General features: G+C 38.3%; 1 protein-coding gene across 2 annotated transcripts; it reads right to left on the bottom strand.

Annotated features, from left to right (window-relative positions):
• Positions 1–1,555: 1,555 nt before the first annotated feature.
• On the bottom strand, positions 1,556–23,333 carry LOC118423192 (probable cytochrome P450 49a1). Of its 2 annotated transcripts, none has more exons than XM_035831225.1 (10): positions 23,236–23,333; positions 12,164–12,409; positions 9,521–9,746; positions 7,581–7,777; positions 5,756–5,960; positions 5,093–5,258; positions 4,301–4,467; positions 4,036–4,114; positions 3,173–3,379; positions 1,556–2,710 (listed from the first exon to the last, which is right to left on the bottom strand). In XM_035831225.1, the coding sequence occupies exons 2-10, from the start codon at positions 12,399–12,401 to the stop codon at positions 2,606–2,608; spliced, it is 1,590 nt and encodes a 529-aa protein (XP_035687118.1). In that variant the 5' UTR covers positions 12,402–12,409; positions 23,236–23,333; the 3' UTR covers positions 1,556–2,605. The 2 variants fall into 2 exon arrangements, with proteins under 2 accessions (XP_035687118.1, XP_035687119.1); XM_035831226.1 differs by lacking the exon at positions 23,236–23,333 and adding an exon at positions 18,414–18,549.
• Positions 23,334–23,546: the final 213 nt, after the last annotated feature.

The following is a 23,546-nucleotide window of genomic DNA, read 5'->3' as shown; positions in this document are numbered from 1 at the left end:
CTCGGCCAGGTAATGCGTTATTGTCATTAAGTGAGGAAACGGATATTAAGGCCGAAGCTGCAAACGGTTTATAATTACTGCCAGTGGCAGTATGGTCATTGTATTTCATAACTATTGTCATCATGAAACGTGATTTAACAAAAAACCCTTTATAAGTATGAATATACATATGTGAGCCTTTCATTGACCTTATACCTCGTATGATTGTTAAGTGAGGAAACGGAAATTAAGGCGGAAGCTGCAAACGGTTTATAATTGCTGAATCAGGGGCTGTCTGGTCATTGTATTTCACAACTATTGTCATTATGAAACGTGATTTATCAAAAAAATCCTTTATAAGTATGAATATACATATGTGAGACTTTCACAGACCTTATACTTCGTACCTCATATGAATGAGGAAACGGAAATTAAAGCGGAAGCTGCAAACGACTTCTAATTACCAAGCCGGTGGCTGTCTGGTCGTTGTATTTCATGGGTCGTGGTGAAACCTGATGATTAGAAATTCCTTTTTTAATATAATTATACATGTGTGAGCAAGAGTTCAGGGACCTTATGGGGCGTCCGCCAGTTATGTGCTATACAGCCTCTTAAGAATGGTTTTCAATACAAAAAAATAGGAGAAAGAAAGCAGCTGTTAATAACTCAACGTTCTGACGTTCCTGGCACACAAACATACCCATATATGAAAGCCCGTCATTTCAGCTGGCCAACAAAAACACATGTCATCATGAATCTTACGGCATGGATTAAACATGACCCTTGACCTTTAATGCCGCACCACAGCACAGTGGGGAGACCCCTGTCCTAGAACAAAAAGTCTCAACTTTATATCTACTGATAACCCAAAAAAAAACTCAGCTTTTCGGCCATAATCAGATAGTAGAACTGTCACATCCACCTCAAAACTGCCAGGATTTCTACCCATTAAACCAGGAAAGAAAATCTTGAGGTTTTAGACCCTGAACTATATTCGAAACCACCGTCAATTTGCATGGCGGATTGGCTGGCGGATTCCCTATACGTCGTTGAAATGCAAGTAGCTGATTATGCAAGCCAATGAAATATTTGCATGATCCATACATGTAAATATTCATTTTTAACTCACGCATGTCACAAGTATGAAATTCCTTTCATTCACAACTGAGGATTATGACAAGTCTGCATTTGCTTTGCGAATAAGGTACATATATATTTGCATAATTAGTATCAGTTCCGACTGACATGAAACCATGAATTTCAAATTATCCAAGGTCCTATTGTGGAAACACTTTATCATGGAATTTCCTCATTTGCTATGCAAATTAGATTGATAAAATCTACATACTTTGCATGTTATCCTAATAGAACTCTATTTACTTACTTATCTGCATACTCCTTTTATTTGTTCTTCTTCTCCTTGGAGTCGTTTTATTATTGTTCCGACAATCAATAATACTACTTGAATCCGACCAACGAAAAACTCTTACGTAAGAACGTGAAACGTCTGTTACTCTACAAACTTAATAAATTCAATAAGCTACTTCCAATAATATCAATAACTGGCAAGTAAAGATTTCGTTAAAGATTTTTATTGATCCATATTAATAAATATCCTTTACAAGAAACAGTCAACCAAAGAATATAAATCTGGGTTTCATTTAAGTTAACAACAGATAAAGAATAGATGGATGTCACCCATGCATCCCCCTATATACTTATGTATCCCATGTAAACACTTGTCGCTTCGTTATAATCTATCATAATGTGTCTTGTCGCAATCTATCATAATGTGTCTTGTCGTGTGTCTTACTATGGATTACGCTATGACTCAATAACCTCTGTTTGTAGGGAAATGCAATTTCTCCAGAATGAAGTTATTTCTTTTAAATGTGTATTAGCGTCTTATGTTCATAAAATCATAAATATATTACAAACAACAAAAGAAAACAATTGCAATGCAATACGAATCTGTTGCATTTCTTGATACACAACTCTAAACATTGATAGCAGACGGACGGTACACAATGCCGTTTGCAAAAACTCAATACTTCATTCACATTGTCGTCATGAATACAACAAACAAATGTACCTAAAAGATCATTTTAAGTGCTCTAAATGCTCAAGAAAACAAACTTTGTTTCACATTCTTGTCCCACATATCTCAAGACAAATTAGCTACGGCTCTTTATCAGTGAACGCATGTGGGGTGCTATCCATGCAAGTAAGTTCAAAAGGCCCAAGGTTCTTAACGAACCATTAAAACTTCATGCAAAACTAACTGCAGCTTTAACTTGTTCACATAGTTGAGTCCTCTCATTGCATTGAGTTGGAAAGAGAGACAAGGAAATATTAAAATAATAAAAATCGTCACTCAAATGATAAAATCTTATGAGCAGTGTTGTAAGAAGTAGCTAAGTATTACTCTTACCGGCAGTGTTACATAGAATTTCAAAAACATAATGATACACATACAAAATAATACTGAAGGAGATATTGATGTTTTCTTTTCCAAATAAAAAGGGCTAAGCCTTACTATTATACTAAAGATCACGCATGCAACAATGCTGATGCTTAATACTGTGTTTTTTTGGTAACCTTAGAGCACAAAACACAATGTCCCCTTCTATAGTTCTGTAAACTTGAAGGTACCGGACAGGTCTGGCTTGTTGGCGATGTTGAAGATCTGTTCCATCTCACCGTCACACTCGATATGAAACTGTTGAATCATCTGTAGAAACAACGATTTGACTTAAATATTTCAACTTAATTCATTTTGTATTTTTCATGCCTTATTGTAGGATCTTCGTACGATCTTAAAACAGAATGCATAATTAAGGTAGTTGTCCAAAATATAAATGATTATGAAAAAGGTTGTCTTAGATCATTATTATTGTTAAATTTGATGTTATTTGTACCGTAGTAGCCGCCCCCCCCCCAAAAAAAAAAGATGACATACGACCAAAACGAGCAAACTTTTAACATTACTCGGTCTGTTTTTTTCACGACATGAAAATTGTACCCCAGTCTATGGCAAATGTTACTCGTTGTTACCTTTACCGTATTTGGGCCCCCAAAAGATGACATAAGACCAAAATGAGTAAAGTTTGCTAGTTTTAAGTGTGTTTGCATGATTGTTGTAAAGTTGAACATTACTGGGTCTGGTATTTCTATAGTAGTGCGTGTTACACACCTTTGCCAGGAGAATTCCCAGCTCTTGTTCCGCCAGTCGCTGGCCGATACAGCTTCTTGTGCCGACACCGAAAGGTCTGACAGCAAACGGGTGTGGTTTCGGTATGGTGGTGTCGTCTCTCAGCCATCGCTCGGGCGCGAATCTGTCCGGCTCCACCACATACTCCGGGAGTTGTCCGGTGACGTGGGTTAACACCCGTATGATGACCTGGTGATTAGAAAGTTATCGGCAATATGATGATTATTATGATTTAATTTCAATGTAAGACGGTAAAATTTTCCAACATGTACTACTACTACTGTCAATCAATCTATGCAGACGCAAGGACTATGACAATGTGGACTATAACATCTGTATCTGTATCTATATAGCCGGTATACAGCCCTTCGGTGTAAAACACCAGCTTCGCAGGTACGCGGCGCGGCAGCAGCTAGTTATATTACACTGAACGACCCGTCACACACCTAGCTTTTGCACATCTATCTGCAAGACTTATCCAGAGAAGATGCCCCTACTGTGCTTGGTGAAAACATATTCCACTACGATCATAATTCTGGGAAAATAGGAATTTTTAACACATTTATCCTAGGTTGGTACTTGAAGGCATGATTTTCTTTAGTTCTCTTTTGAGCTGATATTAGATATTATGTAGATCGAGAGCAAAACAACGATAGGCAGACAGATATGCAGATCTAGATAGATGGGTATATCTTATTAGATAGATAAATAGATAGATATATAAGCTATAGATTGTTGATATCGCCTAGTATCGGTGCAAAAGGTGCTGTTCTATCGCTAATTTACGGCAATATATAAAATAGATTATGTGCAAATCATTAGTATTTAGAATATCTTCCACTTACATTTGGAGGGACTCTGTATCCGGCCAAGACGATCTCTTTATCCAGAATACGATTTCTCATCGAAAATGCGGGCAGTACCCTAAATGAATAATCATACGGAACGTTAATATCAGAAATAAATTTAGATATACTAATAAATCATCAGCATAAACTGCATACTTTTTCAAAGAAATTCATACATCGACGCTCCTATACTACATACAAGAAGCGCAGATTGCTAATAAGTCAAGATAGTGGGAGCGAACAAGAAGACTTAAAACTTTACCTGGACGTTTCCTTTATGCATGCCTTGACGTACTTCAAAGACTTCAAGGCATCTTGTGTGACCTTTCCACTTTTCCCCACCACTGCGTTGACTTCTCTTCTGACTTTTTCTTGCACATGCTGATTCTTAGCCATTGTGTAAAGATTGTAAGTCATGGCAACTGCCGTCTGTAAGAAATGTTAAAACATTGTTGTTTTCATTTTTTTGCTTTTGGACGGACGAGGATAATGTGGTACTGTACTCAAGCTCTTAACTTATATAAACATTGCCACATACACAGTACAGAGAAAAGGTGAAGGATCGCTTTTCTTTTACCTTCCCAACGGATATAAAGGATCCATTTTTACACCTGCATGAAGTGAAAAAAATCTTTGTGTAAAGTGCCTTTCCCAAGGGCGGGTATCAGCGGGTATCGAACTCAGATTGCGACCCGAACGCTCTATCATACACGAAGACACGACTTTTGTAACACTTTAGGATATCAAGATCTTGTAATTTACATAAGACGAGCTTGCTCGAAGTAAAAGTGAGATGTCGCATTCTTAGAACGTGCTATAATGTGTATATGAGGAGCCGTCTAGTTTGCCAATCAGATCTAAACTTCCTATTATGTAGATCAGGCAATACAGACAGTAGTGGGGGTAGGCGGCAGGTGTTGCCTTCCGCACATCTTTGACCCATTCATGACGCAACGCATCAAGAAGACCTTTTGTTGGGGAACAGAATACTACTATCCACGGTATATGTATGTAAAGTTACGGTTCTCATTGCTGGAAAGCTTTTTGTACTTACCGATTCGATGCCAGCGAAGATCAGCTCGGTGATGATCATGACGACATCGTCGGGAGTTAACTCCTTCCGGGTCACGATGTGTTCCAGTAACGTCACTTCCGGCTGCAAAGGATCCCGTTCACTCTCGCTACGGTCCAACGATCTGTCAATCATTCGGCCAGCCGCACTGAAATAAATTTGAAAACTATTACAAAACCGTAACTGTTAGTGAAACTACCAGTAATGTTAAAGTTCTTTGATATTCAAGAATGCTCATTTATTTTTACGAGCTTCTGATCAAAAGCCATCAATTGAAAGTGAATTATAAAATGATAAAAGACATAAGATGTTTTTCTCCTCTTAATCCTTGAATGACTTCTAAAGTGTTTGGTTTGCCTAGTACCTGCTATTAAAGCTAAGTGAACTCAAATCTTTCTGCTGAAAATATTGCTGGGATTTAGCACCTTTCAAAACATCATCTATAGTGTATTAAATCGTAAAAAAAAACTTGTCATCAATATAAGTCAGCTGACCCACATTCATTCAAATAAATACCATAAAAATATCACAAATAAATTATACTTCATAGTTAAACATGGCTAAAAGCAAGATTATTATTCTTGCTATTGAGCAGATCTGTTTCCACAGAGTGAAATACACCTTTTTGTATCCCATATGCAATACCTTAGCCACAGTTCGTTTGCCCGAAGGAACTTTCTCCATGTCTTGGTTGGGTACAGCATGTAGAGGGGAGGTCCAAGTTCCAGCTTCGACCACGTGTCCAAGAAGGCGTCGCTGCTTTGGAGGAGGTCCTCGGTATCTTTGTCGGGAATCTGTCGATGTTTTTGTAAACAGCCGAGTCGTATGCCCAGGGTTGCCGACACCACCGCTGCAAAATATATCAAAACGAAACAAAATGTTAATAATAAAAGAAGAATAAAAAAATGTATGTATCCAACATTTCAAATAAATTAGACTACATTGTATATATCCAACATTTTAAATAAATTGGGAATTATCCCAATTTTTGGCTAACTTCGTCAGCCTTGTTCACCGAATGGATGGACTCGTCTACATCCATGTGACGTCAGAGGCACGTGACTGCAGCGACGAGTCGTAAGTGACAGATAACCAGTCTCGTCTCCCGTTTCTGTTGAATTTAGGACGGCAGGCTCTAATGCTTCCTTCTTCTGCTACTGTCCAAAGGAGCCGGTCACAAAAACGGGTGGCTTATTGATAAGAAACTGTTAGAGTAACTTTCATGCTAAGAAAAAAAATTGATTTTCCCTTTCTTTGACACATAATTACATTAAAGATATACTGTATGATGACTACTGTGAGCGTTTATCGTAATTTTGTTGTTGCCATTTTGATTTCGTACAAAAATGCAACATTTTTTTATTATTATTATTTTTTGAGGGTACATGTACATATTTCGGCAATTAAGTTCGGGTTTACGAGTGTAAAGCATTTCTTCGTAATTGATTCAAACTCTACTACTGGCCCGCTAATGAACTGTTGTTAATACGCAACAAGTGGCAATTACCAAAGCACCCGTTAATGCATGTGACGCCTTTGATACAATTGTATAAAGTGCGCATATTACAGCACTTCAATTGATTCTTTGAAAGTCAAAGAGTTTGCAATTGTTACATTTCTAACAGCTTTCAGAGCATAAGCACCGAATACCTATCCTTAGATAATGTATAACGTACGCAAGGCGACCTCCTATTAGAACTAATGGCGTGCGTCTGGCCCTCTAAACTGTCTTGAGTGAGGAAGAAAGATCCTTCAAGCAACAATGCACTCATATACTACATCTTCAAGTCTTTAGTTTGACGTCGGTGGCTTATTAGCTCTGCGCGTGACGACGTCAGTAATTATCTAGGGCGATGACACTACTACATGTACGTCGTTCGATCGTGGCTCGACTTCATGCCATAGGATTTTTAGGCAGTCAAATACCTCTGTAACTTGTAGCGAAAATAGAGCGGACGACGAGTCTGCGAGCTCTTGTCGTCCGATCGATTTTCGCTACATGTGACAAGGATATTAGGAAAGGATCTAAGACAATTTTGTTGAGGAAGGAATTTTCAGGACAAGTTCATGGCTATCCCCAAAAAGTCTAAAGTTGTAGAATCGTACGATGATTGCACGAAGTAGGTGAATGCGCCCGTAGGTGAATCGAAAAGGATAAGAAAGTGATCTGGATCCAGTTTTAGCTCACTGAAGAGCTAGTCTTCCACTGGTCGTGACAGAGAAGGTAGACGCTTTGTACAGTATTTACAGGTTCATTGTACCGGGAAAATTCCCTAGCTCTTTACGACAAGCACAATGAACAGTGAACCACAGCTTAACGTCCTGTCCTGAGAACTACAACCCTTTCCGGTAGCTTGCATGTCGGGTGAGGGAAACAGCCGAAATCAAACTCACGGCTTCTAGTTCCAGAGGCAGGGCCGCTAACCACTGGACTACGCATGCTACGAGTACGCTATCTTACGCCACTTACATTCCAGGGACCATTTTCGGAGCTCTGCGTCCAAGTCTATGGTGGGTTCCAGGGTTGCTGCAGATCTCCCCGTGCGTAGCTTCTCAACGAAGTCTCGCGAGATCTCGTCCAGGACGGGAACGAAACTGGAAACACTCTTCGGATTGAGAAGCTTAGACTGAGCCGCGTAGCGCAGCTGTCGCCATTTCTGCCCCGTTCTGTAATTAATAAAATATGGTTATGTTGATTTTATTACATGAATGACAAGCTCTGGACAAGCTGATGATAGTAGGCGAGTATACCCCCCCCCCCCCCACACACACACACAAATAGTTGCCTCCATTACAAAATTTACGTAGTCAGAAATGTTGAACAAATGTCTCCAAGCAGACCCTACGGTGCCTTAGAAATGGTATCAAAACTGGCAAGGGACTTAGTATAGCGGCACTCCTTTGCCAGCTTTGATATCATCTCTAAGGCAGTAGGGTCTGCTTGGAGACTAGAACAAATGTCTGAGCGCAAAGAGTAAGGTCTACCAAATATTAGATTCCTCATTTTTGCTCTTTCACTAATTTTTCCTTGGCCTTGGAATTGACGCTGGCATTTTATGATATTAGTATACGTTTTCTTTGCGATTTATGCCATATATTTGCTTATTTTGCAGCTGCTTTGTGCGCTTTTCATCATTATTCAAACCATGTTATTTTGGAAACGGCCGAACATTCATACACACCAAGATGTCATCCATATAATCTCACCAACGTGGCCTAACAAGATATTGTGAACATGCTAAACCCAGAAGCGCCGGTTACCACTTTCAACGCCGCATGTGTGTCTTTATAGGGAACATTACAAAATAATCATTGGTTATTAACACCACATCTAATATCTTTATTGAACCACAGAATTACAACATATTGCCCATACATACATGTACAAAATTATTTCGTAACTGTTTTCCAGCAGCCGTTCATAAGAAAGGTTGGCCACCTTACATAATATGGCTTACATATTTGCAAATGAATAAGACACTGACGTCACGATATAGTGCTGGATTTCCGAGAAACCAAGGTGCTTGAATCTATTACTCTTCAAAGGCAGTATGATTGGGGACGAATAGAAATTACATTAGCTTCCTGTGGCGAGATAGCGCGTGGCTATCAAGAAACGTCCTGTAGGGCGCTATACCAATTAGAACCAAGAACCATGATGGTTTATCTGGTATGTCCGTTGCTGATGCGATTCTTTCTGAAACACGCGGCATTCATAATTTTATGACAATACGGTTGGTTTAGGGATTAGTGATGCATCATTTTCAAATAATACAGAACTTGGTCGTTTATAACAACTAGTTCAAGACGTGTAGTACGTTATACCATATGTTGAATCGGTATTTTAATCCACCTTTTGGCATTGAAGAAAAGTATACCAAGAAAAGACTTGATTGGGTGATATTCAAGTCCTTTTTCCTTTGAAGGAACTTATTTTTTACTTTTCTAGACCTTTCTAACAGATAAAAGGTACACACGATGATATTTAGCCCTTTGAAAATTGATGAAAGGCCAAGTCGGTGATGCTGTCAAATGCTGTTAACATATTTGAACTTAAAGCTTTCAAATCCATATTGAGCACTGTGATCTTCAACTTTGGTCGAGACTCGGAACTGCAAGATGACATATTGGTTTCTCCCTTGGTTACCCACATGCCAAAAATATAAGAAAAAGGAACTTCTGATGCAGTACCAAAGCCAAACACAAGGTGGTCAAAAATCTAACCTGACCTTCGTCTTCCCGACCCCCTTGCCCTTGAACCACATAGCAAGTATCATTACAAACCATCCAAATTTTCTAAAGTTATGCTGACCTAAAACATTTGGAAACACAAACACGCAAAGCAGACAAACAAACACACAGTCACCAAAAAACAATACCTCAATATTTTCATGATGAAAACAAACTTACTCGTTGATCATCCCTAAGGGTTTCCCGAGTCTCTTGCGGACCTCACCCAGTGCCATGAGTTGCATCCAGCTCGGGTTGGGACCCTCGGTACGGAACAGTGTCTCGATGTCTCGCGGATCGTACACACTGACGAAGCACTTGTTCCCGATCGTCTCCTTGGAGATCTTCCCAAACTGCCGGTAGCGCTCGAAAAAGGACTCGTGTAGCTTTTTCAAGCTGAAAGGACCTGTAGAAATTATATATTCATTGGTTTGTATCTTAAAATTCTTTTTCAAACAACATCAGTGGAGTTTTTCCCAAACTTTGGGTATCGCTCGAAGAGGACCTGTAGAAATTATATATTAATTGGTTAGGAGTTCAAATTCTTTTTCTAACAACATCAGTGGAGATTTTTTTCCACATTTCCAAACTGCCGGTATCGCTCTAAAAAGGACTGTTGAAGCCTTTTCAAGCTGAAATGACCCGTAGAAATTGAATATTCATTGGTTCAGAGTAACAATGCAACTTAGTTAATTTCTTTCTTGTTTTTTTTCTTTCAACATCCGTAGAGTTTGTTGGAGGTATAGTATTTTGCTTGGCTGTGGACGTGTGGGTCTGCGTTACCACCTGTTGTGGCCAGCATAAATTGACAACGTCAAGCTGGATTGTAAAGATACTTGGTGTATTGCTAAGTTATGTGAAGACAACGGTCAAGATTTTTAGTCCCTTGGTGGCCAACCTTGGTAATGCAGCAGAACGTCTTTTTTTTATCATTTGCCCTCTGCATACTATGGTGTTGATTTTTTTATTACAGATTGGAGTCGATTTAGTAGCTTCTCTTAATCTTGCAAGGCAGTACACGACAATGTATATAAGGTTACTGACCGGGATGCTCTGCATTCTGTAATGCCGTAGATTCATTTCTTTCAGAACATATCTTCAAAAGAAACATGCCTGCAAAAGCCTTAGGCTGAATGTAATTTTGTTACTGAATGGACATGAAGGGATTTCGATTACAAGACACGACTATTTTTAGTTGGATGACACACTAACCTTTCATACAAGCTGAGAACCCCGTTGTGTCGTACATCATGTTATAAAAATTAAATTAATAATAATATACTCCATACATGATTGGACTTTTAATTTGAAATTCATGAAAGTCTCTTGAGGGTGCTCTTTCCCGGCCATCGCGTCTTGTTGTTTAGACGCTAATACTTAGTAGTTATCTGTAACAGATTTTTCACAGTTTTCCTGTATAGATTCTTTAAGAGAAACAGAAAAGAAGAGATTTTCTAATTGTTTTCAAATCTAAAATATTTTTAGATCTAACTGTTTTTATATAAATTGGTTCCTTAGTATTGGTTTCTAATGTAATTCGCTAATGATTGAGATACTAATGGTGACGTTGATAACAGTTAAGGATATCCAGCAGGATATATTTTGTAAGCATGTATAATTTTAAATAAAACTTGGCAAAACTTGGCAAAACATAACATAACTACAATTGGAAGCTTATTCATGATACAGAGAACGCCCCTACTGGTCGGAATTCTTGAGATGATTTAGCGAAGATTAAAGTTAATTCTGAAATCAAACAAGTCTTTGGATCATAAAAAAATAACTATTAAAAAATGACGAAAGAAGCCTTAGGCTGCATGAAGCTGTTGCCAGAAAATACATGAAAGGTAAGCATTTTGATGGAAATACTATTTTAGGGCAGCCATATATAGAAACACCTTTGAATCCATTCAAGATATCAAATACGGCTTCATTTATCTATTACTTGAAATAAATGTCAATGGACTTTTAAATTGCCAGGACCACATGAAATATAAAGACCTAGAGGTATATGCAGGCTATACCGTCCTTTTCATTAGAACATCGATACTAACTTAAAGGTATACGTAGTACGTATATTCCCTCGCACAAGACGGCGATTGCGCTACGGCCCCACTGGAAACAAAATTTGTGTTTTCATAATTTGCTTTAACATACATAATTGCATTATCACAAACATGCATACCAACGGTACCGAAAACATCACATGCTTGGTCTACGAAAAAGCATAAGAAAAAAATGTTCGTTTCATATTTCCCTATAGACCATATAGCAAAAAGATTTTCCTAAGGTTGTCTTTTTGATCGACCGCTAGCACTGGCTAGGGACATAAATCTGTCAATCGTACATATGAGTGATGAGAATGTTGCAGATATCGTTCGCTTTCCTAGTATTTCTGTTTAAACAGAACATTGAGCTTGTTTAATGTTGTCTAATTCGGTTATGATGTTGAAAATAGCAGTTTCTCCGATTTATTTCCTTTTTAAATTTGATAAAAGAGTATTTCTTATCACTTCGGAGAAATTTTCGAGTACCTACCTCCACTCTAATTTTTCAGAGTCGTAATCTAAGAAAAATAATTTTTCCTGTACATATTAAGCAAGCACATTCTCAATCCATTTTTATATGGTAAACTAAGAGCATTTCGTTATCTGGTCACTTATGATAAGATTCAACGTCTAAGTCTTAGACATTTCTTTAAAATCTTCGTCAAAGACCAACCAATAACAATCGCAGAAACTTGGTTGATCGAGTCTACCTAGCATTGCATGCCACATTTACCATAACAAACCAACTAGAAACAAAACAAAGCGCAAAACTTGCCTAGAGGTGTGTAGTCCAGCAGTGTTCCAATTAGAGGTAGCCCTCTCGGCCCGGGCATATCTTCGAACGGCCGGGCTGTGCAGGGTTGAGCAGTCGGTCCGGTCCCCACGTAGTCACCGTGCCCATGCACCGTGGTAGGCGGGCTGAAGGTGCTCGTCTCCCCGCCTGATCGGCCGATGCTCACGGCGTCGGCTCCGAGCTTTTTTGCCACAAGGTGTTGGAGCCAAGCGCGCTTCATCTTGCCAGCTGTCTCGAAAGAGATGTGAACACATATGAGAAAGGTCGCTCAGTCTTCAATACCTTGTCATGCAAATACATGGTATGGATATGCATCTAGGTTACAAGCGAGCCATGACGTGACTGAAAGACTTGACATGATTGGTTAAAAGTATTTCCAGCTGTCACTCAGCGAGCGTCCTGACCAATCAGAGATCTGGACTGTGTTTATGCTTGTCAACGACCCGCATAATTCTTAGAAAAAATTCTTTTAACAATGATTATACTTGTGCAGTACGCACGTACACAACTTCTGGTTTGCTTAACGTTCGTTTAGAAGCGATCCTATAATAGTGGGGTGAAGATTTTTCTTAAAGTTTTGAATTATCGTTAGCTTTCTTTTGTGGTAGGGGGGAGGGCTTAGTTGAAATGTTCGTAATAAATTTTAAAGATTATTTAGCCCAGAGTACGTACGTTGATTCCTTTATGCTTCCTCCAATGTTGGCTGTCGACTACTGTAAATGCACAAATGTTCGCGGTGGATTAATGTTCGTGGTTTTCGCGGCGGCCGCTTCACCGCGAATTTAAAACCACCGCGAACATTTTCCATAACAGTAAGAGACTACCGAGTGCATGGTGCTACCGCAAAAATAAAACCACCGCGAAAAGTACATTTTCCCGCTACCGCGAAATTAAATCCCCGCGAACTTAAATGCATTTACGGTATATCTTTTACATGTACAATATAGTTCATCTACAGTTTATCTTTTAATGTTGTAAATGAAATATATGGCGTTATGTGACGATAGGGTGCTTGGTCAACATCACTGCGGTCGTGGGTTCTAATCTCCTAGCATGCGAAGCCTTTCAGAAAAGGCACTTAACTCGACTTTCTTCATTTAACTCAGACTGTCAAGTAGGACTAAATAAGGAGGTCCCATGTTTACGGAGAGCCACATCCCGAGCACATAATAGAACCGACCATAGTTATGGCGGGGCGATAGACTCAGTGAAATCTATCTAGATTTGAGCCAATACTGCTCAGTACAAACCTTGTGCGATCACTTTGGTGTGAATGAATAGAATAGAATGAAAAATATTACCAGCACAGTTTACGAAGCCGGGACGTTACGGTCGGAGGACGATTGCATCGATTTCACAATCCAGTCGACGATATCTATCCTTATAGGTCAATATGTTGACTAAAGAGAAACGCGTTGTTGCAGGGGCTATCCATATCTTCAAGAAATCGAATTAATGAATCTATAGTAAGTAGGTATTTTTTTGCGTTGGAAAAGGGAATCGCGCTTTCGAGCTCATAATTGATTGTCTACTTATATGAATTCTTAGCTATGAAAATTCATGAATTTTAATAATATTTGAAATCTAGGACACGTGATAAATGATAATTGTAATATCTTTCAATTTCCGTGTGCCTTTGATAATATTCTTCAGATATAATTTGATGTCCGTAACTTCTTTCATGATGGGTCTAAAATTATCTGACCTAAAAAAAGGTTGATTTTGCTGGCTGTGGGTGTCTTTCTTTCAACCGTGTATCATAAATTGGATGTAAACCAGGTATGATGATTATTCTTTTCAACGTTTAATTTACAACGCTTCAGAAAATGGTCCGGATCTGTAAGTGCTTCTTACAAATTACCAGCTCTATATTTGTTTAATGATTTTGATTGCTTCTATTATGTTGAAACCCAATGATTTCTTTATATTATTTTGATGCAAAAAAGCTTTATGTGTACGAATACCGAAGAACACAATATCAGTACACTTGATACACGGCATTATATTTATTTTCTATGCTGCAAAGACGGCCATATGAAATCAGATGTTCATATTTTAAAAGCTTTAAAGATTTATTGGTGAGGCTAAGGTATTAATTGGAATAAAGGAGCCTTGCCTGCTAGTTCACGAGCTGTTTTTTATTTGTCTCTCGGGCGTAACATTTACGTGCCCCCGCGGGACACCTTGCTACACCCGGGGTATTTTTAGACGCCATAACGCCATACGCTAAAGCCACCAAATTTTGTGAGTTTTCCTAAAATATTGTTAGCAACAATTTTACGAAGTTTGACAAATTTTCCATTTTTCGTGTTGCCATGGCAACAGTTTAGCCAAAAATCACTATTTTTGGTTCTAACAATATATTTTCACATTCATTTGCTATATTACTGCTATTTTGTTACATAAATAAAATCTTGTCAGATATTATGTCGATATCATGGCCTACAAATTTTGTGGCCCTATGGCACGTCGTTCAAGAGTTATAGGACTTAGAAGTGGTGGGCCTTAAAAGCCCCCCTGTCCAGGGATGACCAAAAAAGCCCGGTCTGAATAGGGTTAAATTCAAGTTGGACTTAAAATAAACCCGAGACCCGGTATAAAAAAAGAAGCCGTATGCTTATCGTGAGCACACCAAGAGGTAGCCCGCGGTATCCAGCTATCCATCGGGACAAATGCGTGTCTTCGGAGCCCGGCCGAGGCTACCTCCCTGCGTACCGGTGCAATTCCTTTATGATGATATAAGAAACCAACTATTTATGAGTGTATCCAAAATACTCGCTTACTTTCCATTTATTCCTGACAATGAAAAATCAACCCTACTATTAAAATCAAACAACCCACACATTATAAAAGAAGTGGGTAAATTCGCCTTCCACTGCCTAAAGAGAAGAAGTCTAACCCAACAAAACCAGTATAATGTACACTAGCATAGCATAGTCATAGAATGTAGTTCCTAGCATCTTTGTATTTTCCTTATTTTACATGTCGTTTGTACCTACAATTAGCCCTCGGGCAAGAATTTGCAATAAACATATTCCATATTGAAACCGCAGCCTTAGGCTAAGGTCACATTTCCAAGCCGGGGCCCGGTCGGGCAGCTACGGGGAGGGAAAAGAATGATATAGAAAGAAAAGTCAACATAAGATTCACGTGCAATATTTTTGTGTATATTTCTAGGTATACAAGCATTTTGATATTGCGTTTCTTTAAACATCGATATCCCGACCGGGCCCCGGCTTAGAAATGTGATCTAAGCCTTAGGCCCGACCGGGCTGTTTGTCGAAACGTTAAATAGAAATGTACACGTAAAAATACACACAAATTATGCCCACAGCACTCTTTACGTCGTGTGTAGTTCAGTGCCTTTTATATCATAATTTTTGTTCCCGAAAGCTGCCCGGCCGGGCCCCGGTTTGAAAATGCGACCATGACATTAGTGGGTATATAGTCGATTGAACTGCGGTAGACCGCATGCCATTCATGCGAAGAAGCAGTCAAAATTATACGGACGTTTCAAGAGGAGAGGATATGACGTCTTTTTCTTTTTTACTGAAGAGGAGCAATTGAGTCAGCAAATGAAAGTGACTGTCACTTTCAGAAGACGTCATCGGCCTCCTTAGAAGGTTCCTTATGAACGGATGTCTTTAAAATGCTTTCAAGAAGAAGTGCGAAAGGTCCACGACCCCTATTAGTAACTTTAATATACATGCAATCTTCGGTGAAGGATATGGTCTAGTGGCATGGCTTCTGCCCAAACAACGGTTACTGCGTCATAAGAAAAAGAAATGAACGTCATGAAGAGACAATTTCGCGTTCACATCCGTATTTTTGCATGTATTAAGCTTCTTGTGGCAGGATATTGGAATAATTTAAGAGTCACAGTACCTTGTGAAAAACGTAGCTCTGACGAACAGGAAGAAAAGATAGAACGTAAGTACTCACAGCGACTTTTGTCCTATTAGCAATCGGAATATACATATATGCTCATCTCTAAGAAGATGTAACAGGCAGATTTGATTTGAGTGTGTCTGGTAGTGTTTTGTACATTTTTTTTCTGAGATCATGTACTTTTCTTATACGCTACTGAACCGTTATCCGCGAGTTAACCTATATCCGTTTATTTAGAAACAGTATATTTGTGGATTTCAGGTCGACAGACGGAAGGTTCAAACTGCAACATTTTCAAAATACAGCGGTTTAAAGCCACCGTGACTTGATATCCCGAACAACCCTGCTTTTAAAAACCAAGGGATTTAAGTTACCCCGCGGATAAAGGTAAACTAACGCTACAACAGGCCGTACTAATACATCTACTAGACTGCCACGGCAAATTAGTGTTTTGCAATCTGCATGATTATTGATTCAACTCCTTTGTTTATGTTTATTGTTTTGTTTACTCATTTGCAGAAGAGAATACATAAAGGGTGCTGTGACTCTATGCCCTGACCATGTGCCCTATTGCCATGGAGATATTAGTGAAATAATGTGATAGCAACACCTTATCACATTATTTTACTAGTAAGAGATGTCAATCTATTAGTGAAATAATGTGATAGCAACCCTTTCTCACATTATTTTACTAGTAAAAGGTTAAAAGATTGGTCTTAATTTGTGTCTACTAGAGAAAAAATGGGATAGCACCCCTCTATCACATTATTTCACTAGTATATAGACATTTATTGAAATAACCGCTAAAAAAACAAGTTATCACAACTTTTCCAACTATCACGTTTTCTGTCCTAAAATACTATTCAGGGCTAAATAAATGTGTTAAATAATCAAGTCTCTATGACAAGCATACAATGCTGATTGGCCAGGAATTGTATTGGATGACTTGTGATTACAGTACAGTATTTGTTGAAAACAGGCAAAAATCAATGCGCGCGCGGATGTCATCCATAAAATTAAGTCAACGTGACCTTGAAATTGTTTAAGCCATTCACATATATAAATAGCTGATATCATTACTGAATATGAATATTAGTTAATATTATGATTATTGCCATTATCATCGTTATCGTCAGTAATATCGATACATGACATCAAAAATATTTGCAGTAATAAAACATATCAATTATGATTCCAAGATTGATGATATAAGATTGATACATTGCGCCCATTTGCACCTTGTGTGCCCATCTGCGATATTTTTTGAATTTTTATTTTTTTTCAATATTGAATTTGTTTTAAAATTCATGCCACAATTTTGGACCCAAAACACGTGCTCTACAGATATACCACCGAATATCATGGTTAACAACACCTAAGTTTTCTATATCATGAAAATGCCATATACAAGTTACACTGGATAGAATGTAACATTACATTTACGTGCGTACGTGCTAACACCAAAGCCGCATGCGCAGTGAAGTCTCTAAGACGACGAGCTCTACTATCTAATATCTCTTAAGTCGGTCAAATGTCTTTAACCGACAGAGCGCCTTCAGCGAAAAACGGTTTTTTTCAATCGCACATGCAACATATCGAGAAGCAGCTTATTAGTATGGATAGGGCAATAATTACATGCAATACTAAAGTGCATCTTTGTCCTATATACATGTTATACTAAAGTGCACCTTTGTTCTATATATATTTGATACAAAAGTGCACATCTGTTCTATATATACATGTAATACTAAGGTGCACCTTTGTTCTCTATACATATGGTACTACAGTGCACATCTGTTCTATATATACATGTAATACTAAAGTGCACCTTTGCTCTATATACATGCAATACTAAAGTGCACCTTAGTTCTTATACATGTACTACTAAAGTGCACATCTGTTCTATACATACAAGTAATACTAAAGTGCACCTTTGTTCTTATATACATGTAATTCTTAAGTGCACCTTTGTTCTACATACATGCAATACTAAAGTGCACATTGTTCTATTTATGTGCCATACAAAAGTGCACTTTTGTTCTATTAATATACATGTTATACTAAATTGCACTTTTTTATATACATGTAACACTAAATTACACATTTGCTCTATATACATGTAACACTAAAGTGCACCTTTCTTCTATATAAATGTTATACTAAATTGCACCTTTGTCCTTCATATACACTATTAGTGTCATTTACAGCACCCTTCCCTCCTACTGGCATAGATTTACAATTACATATCAATAGTATAAGACACGATGCAATTAATGTTGCAATTATATAAAACGATAATAGCAGATACAGACGTAACGTTAAAAGACAATATTCATGATCTTACCTAGTAGTACACTTCTGTTCTTGTCGGCCAATACGGACTATACTGCATTCACAGCAATACAAAACGTTATTCACCGGTGTATCCGTAGGTGCTTGTCCTTGAATAACCTTTCCGGGTTCTATATATAGACGTAACGTGTTAGCTTTAACGCCTCATAGTTACGACGTCCATTCATGAATTATGTCAATAGTCAAACCGATCCCGACCACGAACACAGAATGCGCAAGACATATCTCTACTAAGATATATCTCTAGTAAGTAAAATCTTGTTCCACATTCGTTATAATTCAAGTTATTGGACCCCGATTCCATGTAATTGAAATTGTCATTTAAAAGCAAGCCAGCTACAGAAAACGTTCGGTGTACGGAAAACAATTTACCCTTTAATAAAAATCGTTTTCAAAATGTTTCAACTGGTTCTCGATCTTTCTTGTATCACTTTATTTGGTTTGTAAGAAAAAGACATGCTGGTTGTCAAACGTTAAAAAGTTATATTCATTCTCTGCATAACACGCAAAACAAATAACAGAGCAACTGTTTATTGCCAGTAACATACATGTATACTAGCTATATGTGCCAAAAGCCTAAATCACATGCTTATACATATAACTCCCCTATTTTATATGTCTACAAATCAGCTACACCAATTCCTACACGCCTGGCAATCTTAATGGAAAGAGAAGACCCAAAGACATAGCCTAAATAACTGACCTTCTGAAATGAGGTCTTGAGGACTTGTCCCGATCGGTGTACCGGTGACAAGAAAAACAGTTCCCGGATCTTATGGACGTCATTACAAATAGTCGGACGTCAACGCGTAACATTTACATGATACTTCAAAATATCGATTTTTTCCTACGTGACGACAGACAGCAAGACATTTTGTTTTTACCTTTACTGTTGACGTATATTATAAGATATATTTCCCAGGGATATCTTGGAAGGGCACAACGTGGCTATGTTGTTGACTAGCTGTATGCCATCGTACGTGCAACCACACAAAGCTTCGTCATTGAATGGTTGATGTTGATTGGTAAACAGCCGAACATAACACAATGTCTGGAAACAATAACAACTCAAACAACACAACAATATTTGTGTACACAACAGACTATGGCATGCAGGAATAAGCATGGTGTGGCGGATTGACATTATGTTTCTGTCTATCATAATACGATACTGTTTTTCATAAAACTGTGCTTTATTTCACAATGATACGTTCCAACTGTTGTAGTAGTAATAAGTATACTAAATGTATTCAAAAGCTTCTGGTGCCTCATTTTCCTCGGTTTTGAGAATGTCTAATTGTTCTGAAAATAATTGTCAAATTATCATTCACAAGCATTAAACCGTGTGCACGAGTCAGATTACTGAATGGCATTCATATTTTGTGAGCCATTCAAGCTGCCAAGGCCATGTTGATTTGATTATATGGATGACACCCGCGCGCGCATCAATTTTGGGCCGTAATCAACCGTACTCTCATCATCATCATCGGTCGACGTGATCACACCGTACTCTAAATCATATAAATTAGCAATAAATAAGCAAGTATATGTCGTGGATTGCAAACTTGAATATCAGAAAACGTATGCTAATATCATAGACCATTACAAGGTTAAAGAAAACAATGAAGATCCTTTTATTCGGTATACTATATTCTGTCATTTGCTCAACCTTTCTGACCGCTTAAATTTCATGATGAAGGCAACTTTTTTTCGGTTAATTTTTTTATTTTCATTCGCACGCTCGCATCAGATTTGCATGCCCAGAGGATGTCATACATATAACCAAATCAACATGGCCTAAGGCAAAAGCGATACGTGACCTATCTACAGCCTCTCTAGTGATCTATCCTCAAACCCAGGGCTTTGGTTCACACGTAGACTTGATATCCCGCATTTCCTGCCATCTATCTTACTGAAAGCGATACCGGCATCTTTCATGTCAGCCGGGGGCAATGGCACAAAAGGTATCGCTGCCTGGTCATGCGCAGTATTGCCTTGACAAAACGTCTTCTTTCCTAATCTCCAAGCAGATCCTACGGTGCCATAAGATAGTATCAAAGCTGCCCCCGGTGCCCGTTTGACTCCCTTCGGTCGGCTATACTTCTTGACCAGCTTTGATACTATCTGATGGCACCGTAGGATTTGCTTGACGGTGGGTTTGATACTATATCACACCACCGTGAATCTGCTTGGAGATTTTTCTTACCAAGTAGGTGAAAACTAGCCCGGGTACCACCCGGGTAGTAGTTCATTCCTCCTATATGTTTGCTCTCGGAACAGAAGCAAAGCGACAGTGTATAGTGTATGATAAACGCCAGAGCAAACTACTACCCAGGATAGGGGAAACAGGCTTATCATTGAAATGTAAAAAAAAATTCTGTCACCTGCCTTAATATACTACTTGAGCAAATTGCAGAAAACATCACTGCTTCCTTAATTTTTTAACAACCCGTATAATGTTTTACAAAAGATGCAGCACAACATTCGTTTTGGTTGATGGCTTGGAGGAAATTATAGCCACGGGTGGGATTCCTCTCTTTGAAAAGAGGAATTTTACTAAACGATCAGGTAGTTTTGACTGAAAAATGAGCTGATTTGATTTTTAAAAGACAAAAAAATGCTATTTTGTACATTTCAATGAGAACGAGTATACAAGTAGACATTATGATTCAATTGACCTAATACAAGATGATAACATTGACAATAAAATCGAATTAATTGTTGGTATCATAATGTTAGATATTATTATGTGGCATATATCTTCTAACAGCCCTTGGACCAGCAAAGCCCCTAGACGGTCGATGACAAACCTCTAATATAAGTCGGGAGAATTTCGGTCATATTGATCCATGAATTATACATAATAAAATTATGTACCTATGATATGTACCAATTTTTGGAAAACTGAAAATTGTCTGTTACCATGGTGATTTAGATTGTGTTGACTAACGACTGTCTGTTACCATGGTGATTTAGATTGTGTTGACTAACGACTGTCTGTTACCATGGGGATGTAGATTGTGTTGACCAACGACTGTCTGTTACCATGGGGATGTAGATTGTGTTGACTAACAACTGTCTGTTACCATGGTGAGATGCAGGCTGTGTTGAGAATCATGAATTCCTAGCGAATTAATTACCAAAGCTAGTGATAAAGTAGTTTGATCTCCCTTGGTAATTCAGACAAAGTTTCTTTTTTAAGATGGATGGCGACAAGCTCTTGATGCAAAGAGGGGAGGGGTGCATGATAAGTTCTCGCAGTGAGAGATTGTAAATTATACTGTGTAGCTTTACCTCGAGTGCAATAGGCAGGGTCGCAATACTAATACTGTAAAGTAACGTGGGTAGAAAATGTACTTTCATCTAATTCATGCATAACAACAATATATGATAAATTTATTGTATAATTGGAAAGTGATTGGTAACCTTTGATATTTCATGCAATCTAGAAGCAATTATCACAACTTATTAAGAATGTATTTAGTTCATTAGTTTGGTTGTTCACTGCATACGATTATTAAATGGCCGCTATCAACTTTTGAATTGGACGATTGGAGCTTGTCGTGCGAACAAAGGGTCAAACAAACAAAACAAACTACTGTAAATGTAGAAATGTTCGCGGTGGATTAATGTTCGCGGTTTTCGCGGTGAACACTTCACCGCGAACTTAAAACCACCGCGAACATTTTTCTATTACGGTATTAGACTGCAGTCTATAGTGTTACCGCGATAATAAAACCACCACGAAAAGTCCTTTTTCCCGCTACCGTGAAATTAAATCCCCGCGAACTTAAATGTATTTACAGTACTTACGTCACTATAATCTGCTGTAGGGCTTTTTCTGTCATCTTAGCCAAAAGCGTCATTTGTCAACTGTCAGATTTATTCACTAAACAGCCCGATAGATTTGTATTCTTTTGGTATATAATAACCATACGGTACGTGAATATGCATAGAGGACAGACCACAATATCGGTACAATAGCCTTGTGAATAGAGTGTTCGCCATTCATTCACGATCGGTAGGTCGTGAGTTCGATCCCCGGCTGAGTCATACCACAGACTTTAAATGGTACATACTGCTTTCTCTGCTTAGCACTCAGCATTTGGGAAAAGTATTCGAGTTTAACAAACATCACTGCCAGCGGATAAACCCCTTGCTGTAGTAACTTGCACAAATGTGTGGCCCAAGGGCTAAGGAAATGGAGATGGGCGCCACCCCTAAGCATCTGCACAGATGCACGGGCAACTTAACAATTTTAACAGACTAAAAGACTATGTGTATAAACCTGCTATATCAATATGAAAAAAGGACAAGAATACTCAGTAATAAATGTTAAATTGCCAATTGATCTAGCTAGGTTTCTAACTAAAGTCGAAGTGCTTGTGTTACAAAAAGTTTCTATGTCAGGAAATACTAAAATGCAATCAGTGCATAGTACAGTGCTACATTGTCCCTATCTGGCTTAATGCGAATAGAATAAAACCGGTTGTTCTCTATGTTACATATTAATCAATACTTTCCCGTGTGTTAATGCAGCGCGTCTGTAACATCGGTTTTTGAAGTAAAGGAATTATTTGGTGCAAAGTTGTTATAGATAGTATGTCCACGAAGCTTATATAGATTTATCTAATCTTACCAATTTTGTTACTGGATTGGCTGTTAAGCACACAGCAAGGTTCAGAACTGTCAGAATATGTGTGGCTCTAAACATTTGATAAAAACATCAAGCATTAATGCGTTGTAAGTATAAGATATTTCTTATTATACGTCGAATAAGTCGAATCTAACATGGATAAAGGATAAAAACATACCTAAAATTGTGATCGGACTCTGCTAAGACTCAGCTCAGCGGCGATGTTACCTTCTTCGCACACGGCTAAGATCTAAATAAGACGAGGTCACTTGTCTGGTCTGTCGTTCGTCCGCACGGACGATGACCCCATCCCAGACAATAAAGATGTACCGAACGGACAAGAACAAAAAGGCATCTGTGATATACAATGGGTCGTAATCAGGATCAAGGAACGGCCGTTTACATATTAAGAGTCTCTCTCCTTCGGTCCATTTTCAATCTTTTAATCAATTATAGCACACAAAGTACATAAACACACACTGTAACTAT

This window comes from Branchiostoma floridae, chromosome 9 (assembly GCF_000003815.2).
Source record: "Branchiostoma floridae strain S238N-H82 chromosome 9, Bfl_VNyyK, whole genome shotgun sequence".
NCBI classification, from domain to species: Eukaryota; Metazoa; Chordata; class Leptocardii; order Amphioxiformes; family Branchiostomatidae; genus Branchiostoma; species Branchiostoma floridae.
This window is presented reverse-complemented; position numbering and strand designations above follow the sequence as displayed.

What these genes read in the sequence shown, in the direction of transcription:
- LOC118423192 (XM_035831225.1), bottom strand. Translation starts at nt 12,401, where the DNA reads ATGAAGCGCGCTTGGCTCCAACACCTTGTGGCAAAAAAGCTCGGAGCC. An exon ending in GCTGGACTACACACCTCTAG is followed by an intron (nt 9,747 to 12,163) that starts GCAAGTTTTGCG and finishes TAATTTCTACAG; the next exon opens with GTCCTTTCAGCTTGAAAAAG. An exon ending in GCAAACGAACTGTGGCTAAG is followed by an intron (nt 5,259 to 5,755) that starts GTATTGCATATG and finishes AATTTATTTCAG; the next exon opens with TGCGGCTGGCCGAATGATTG.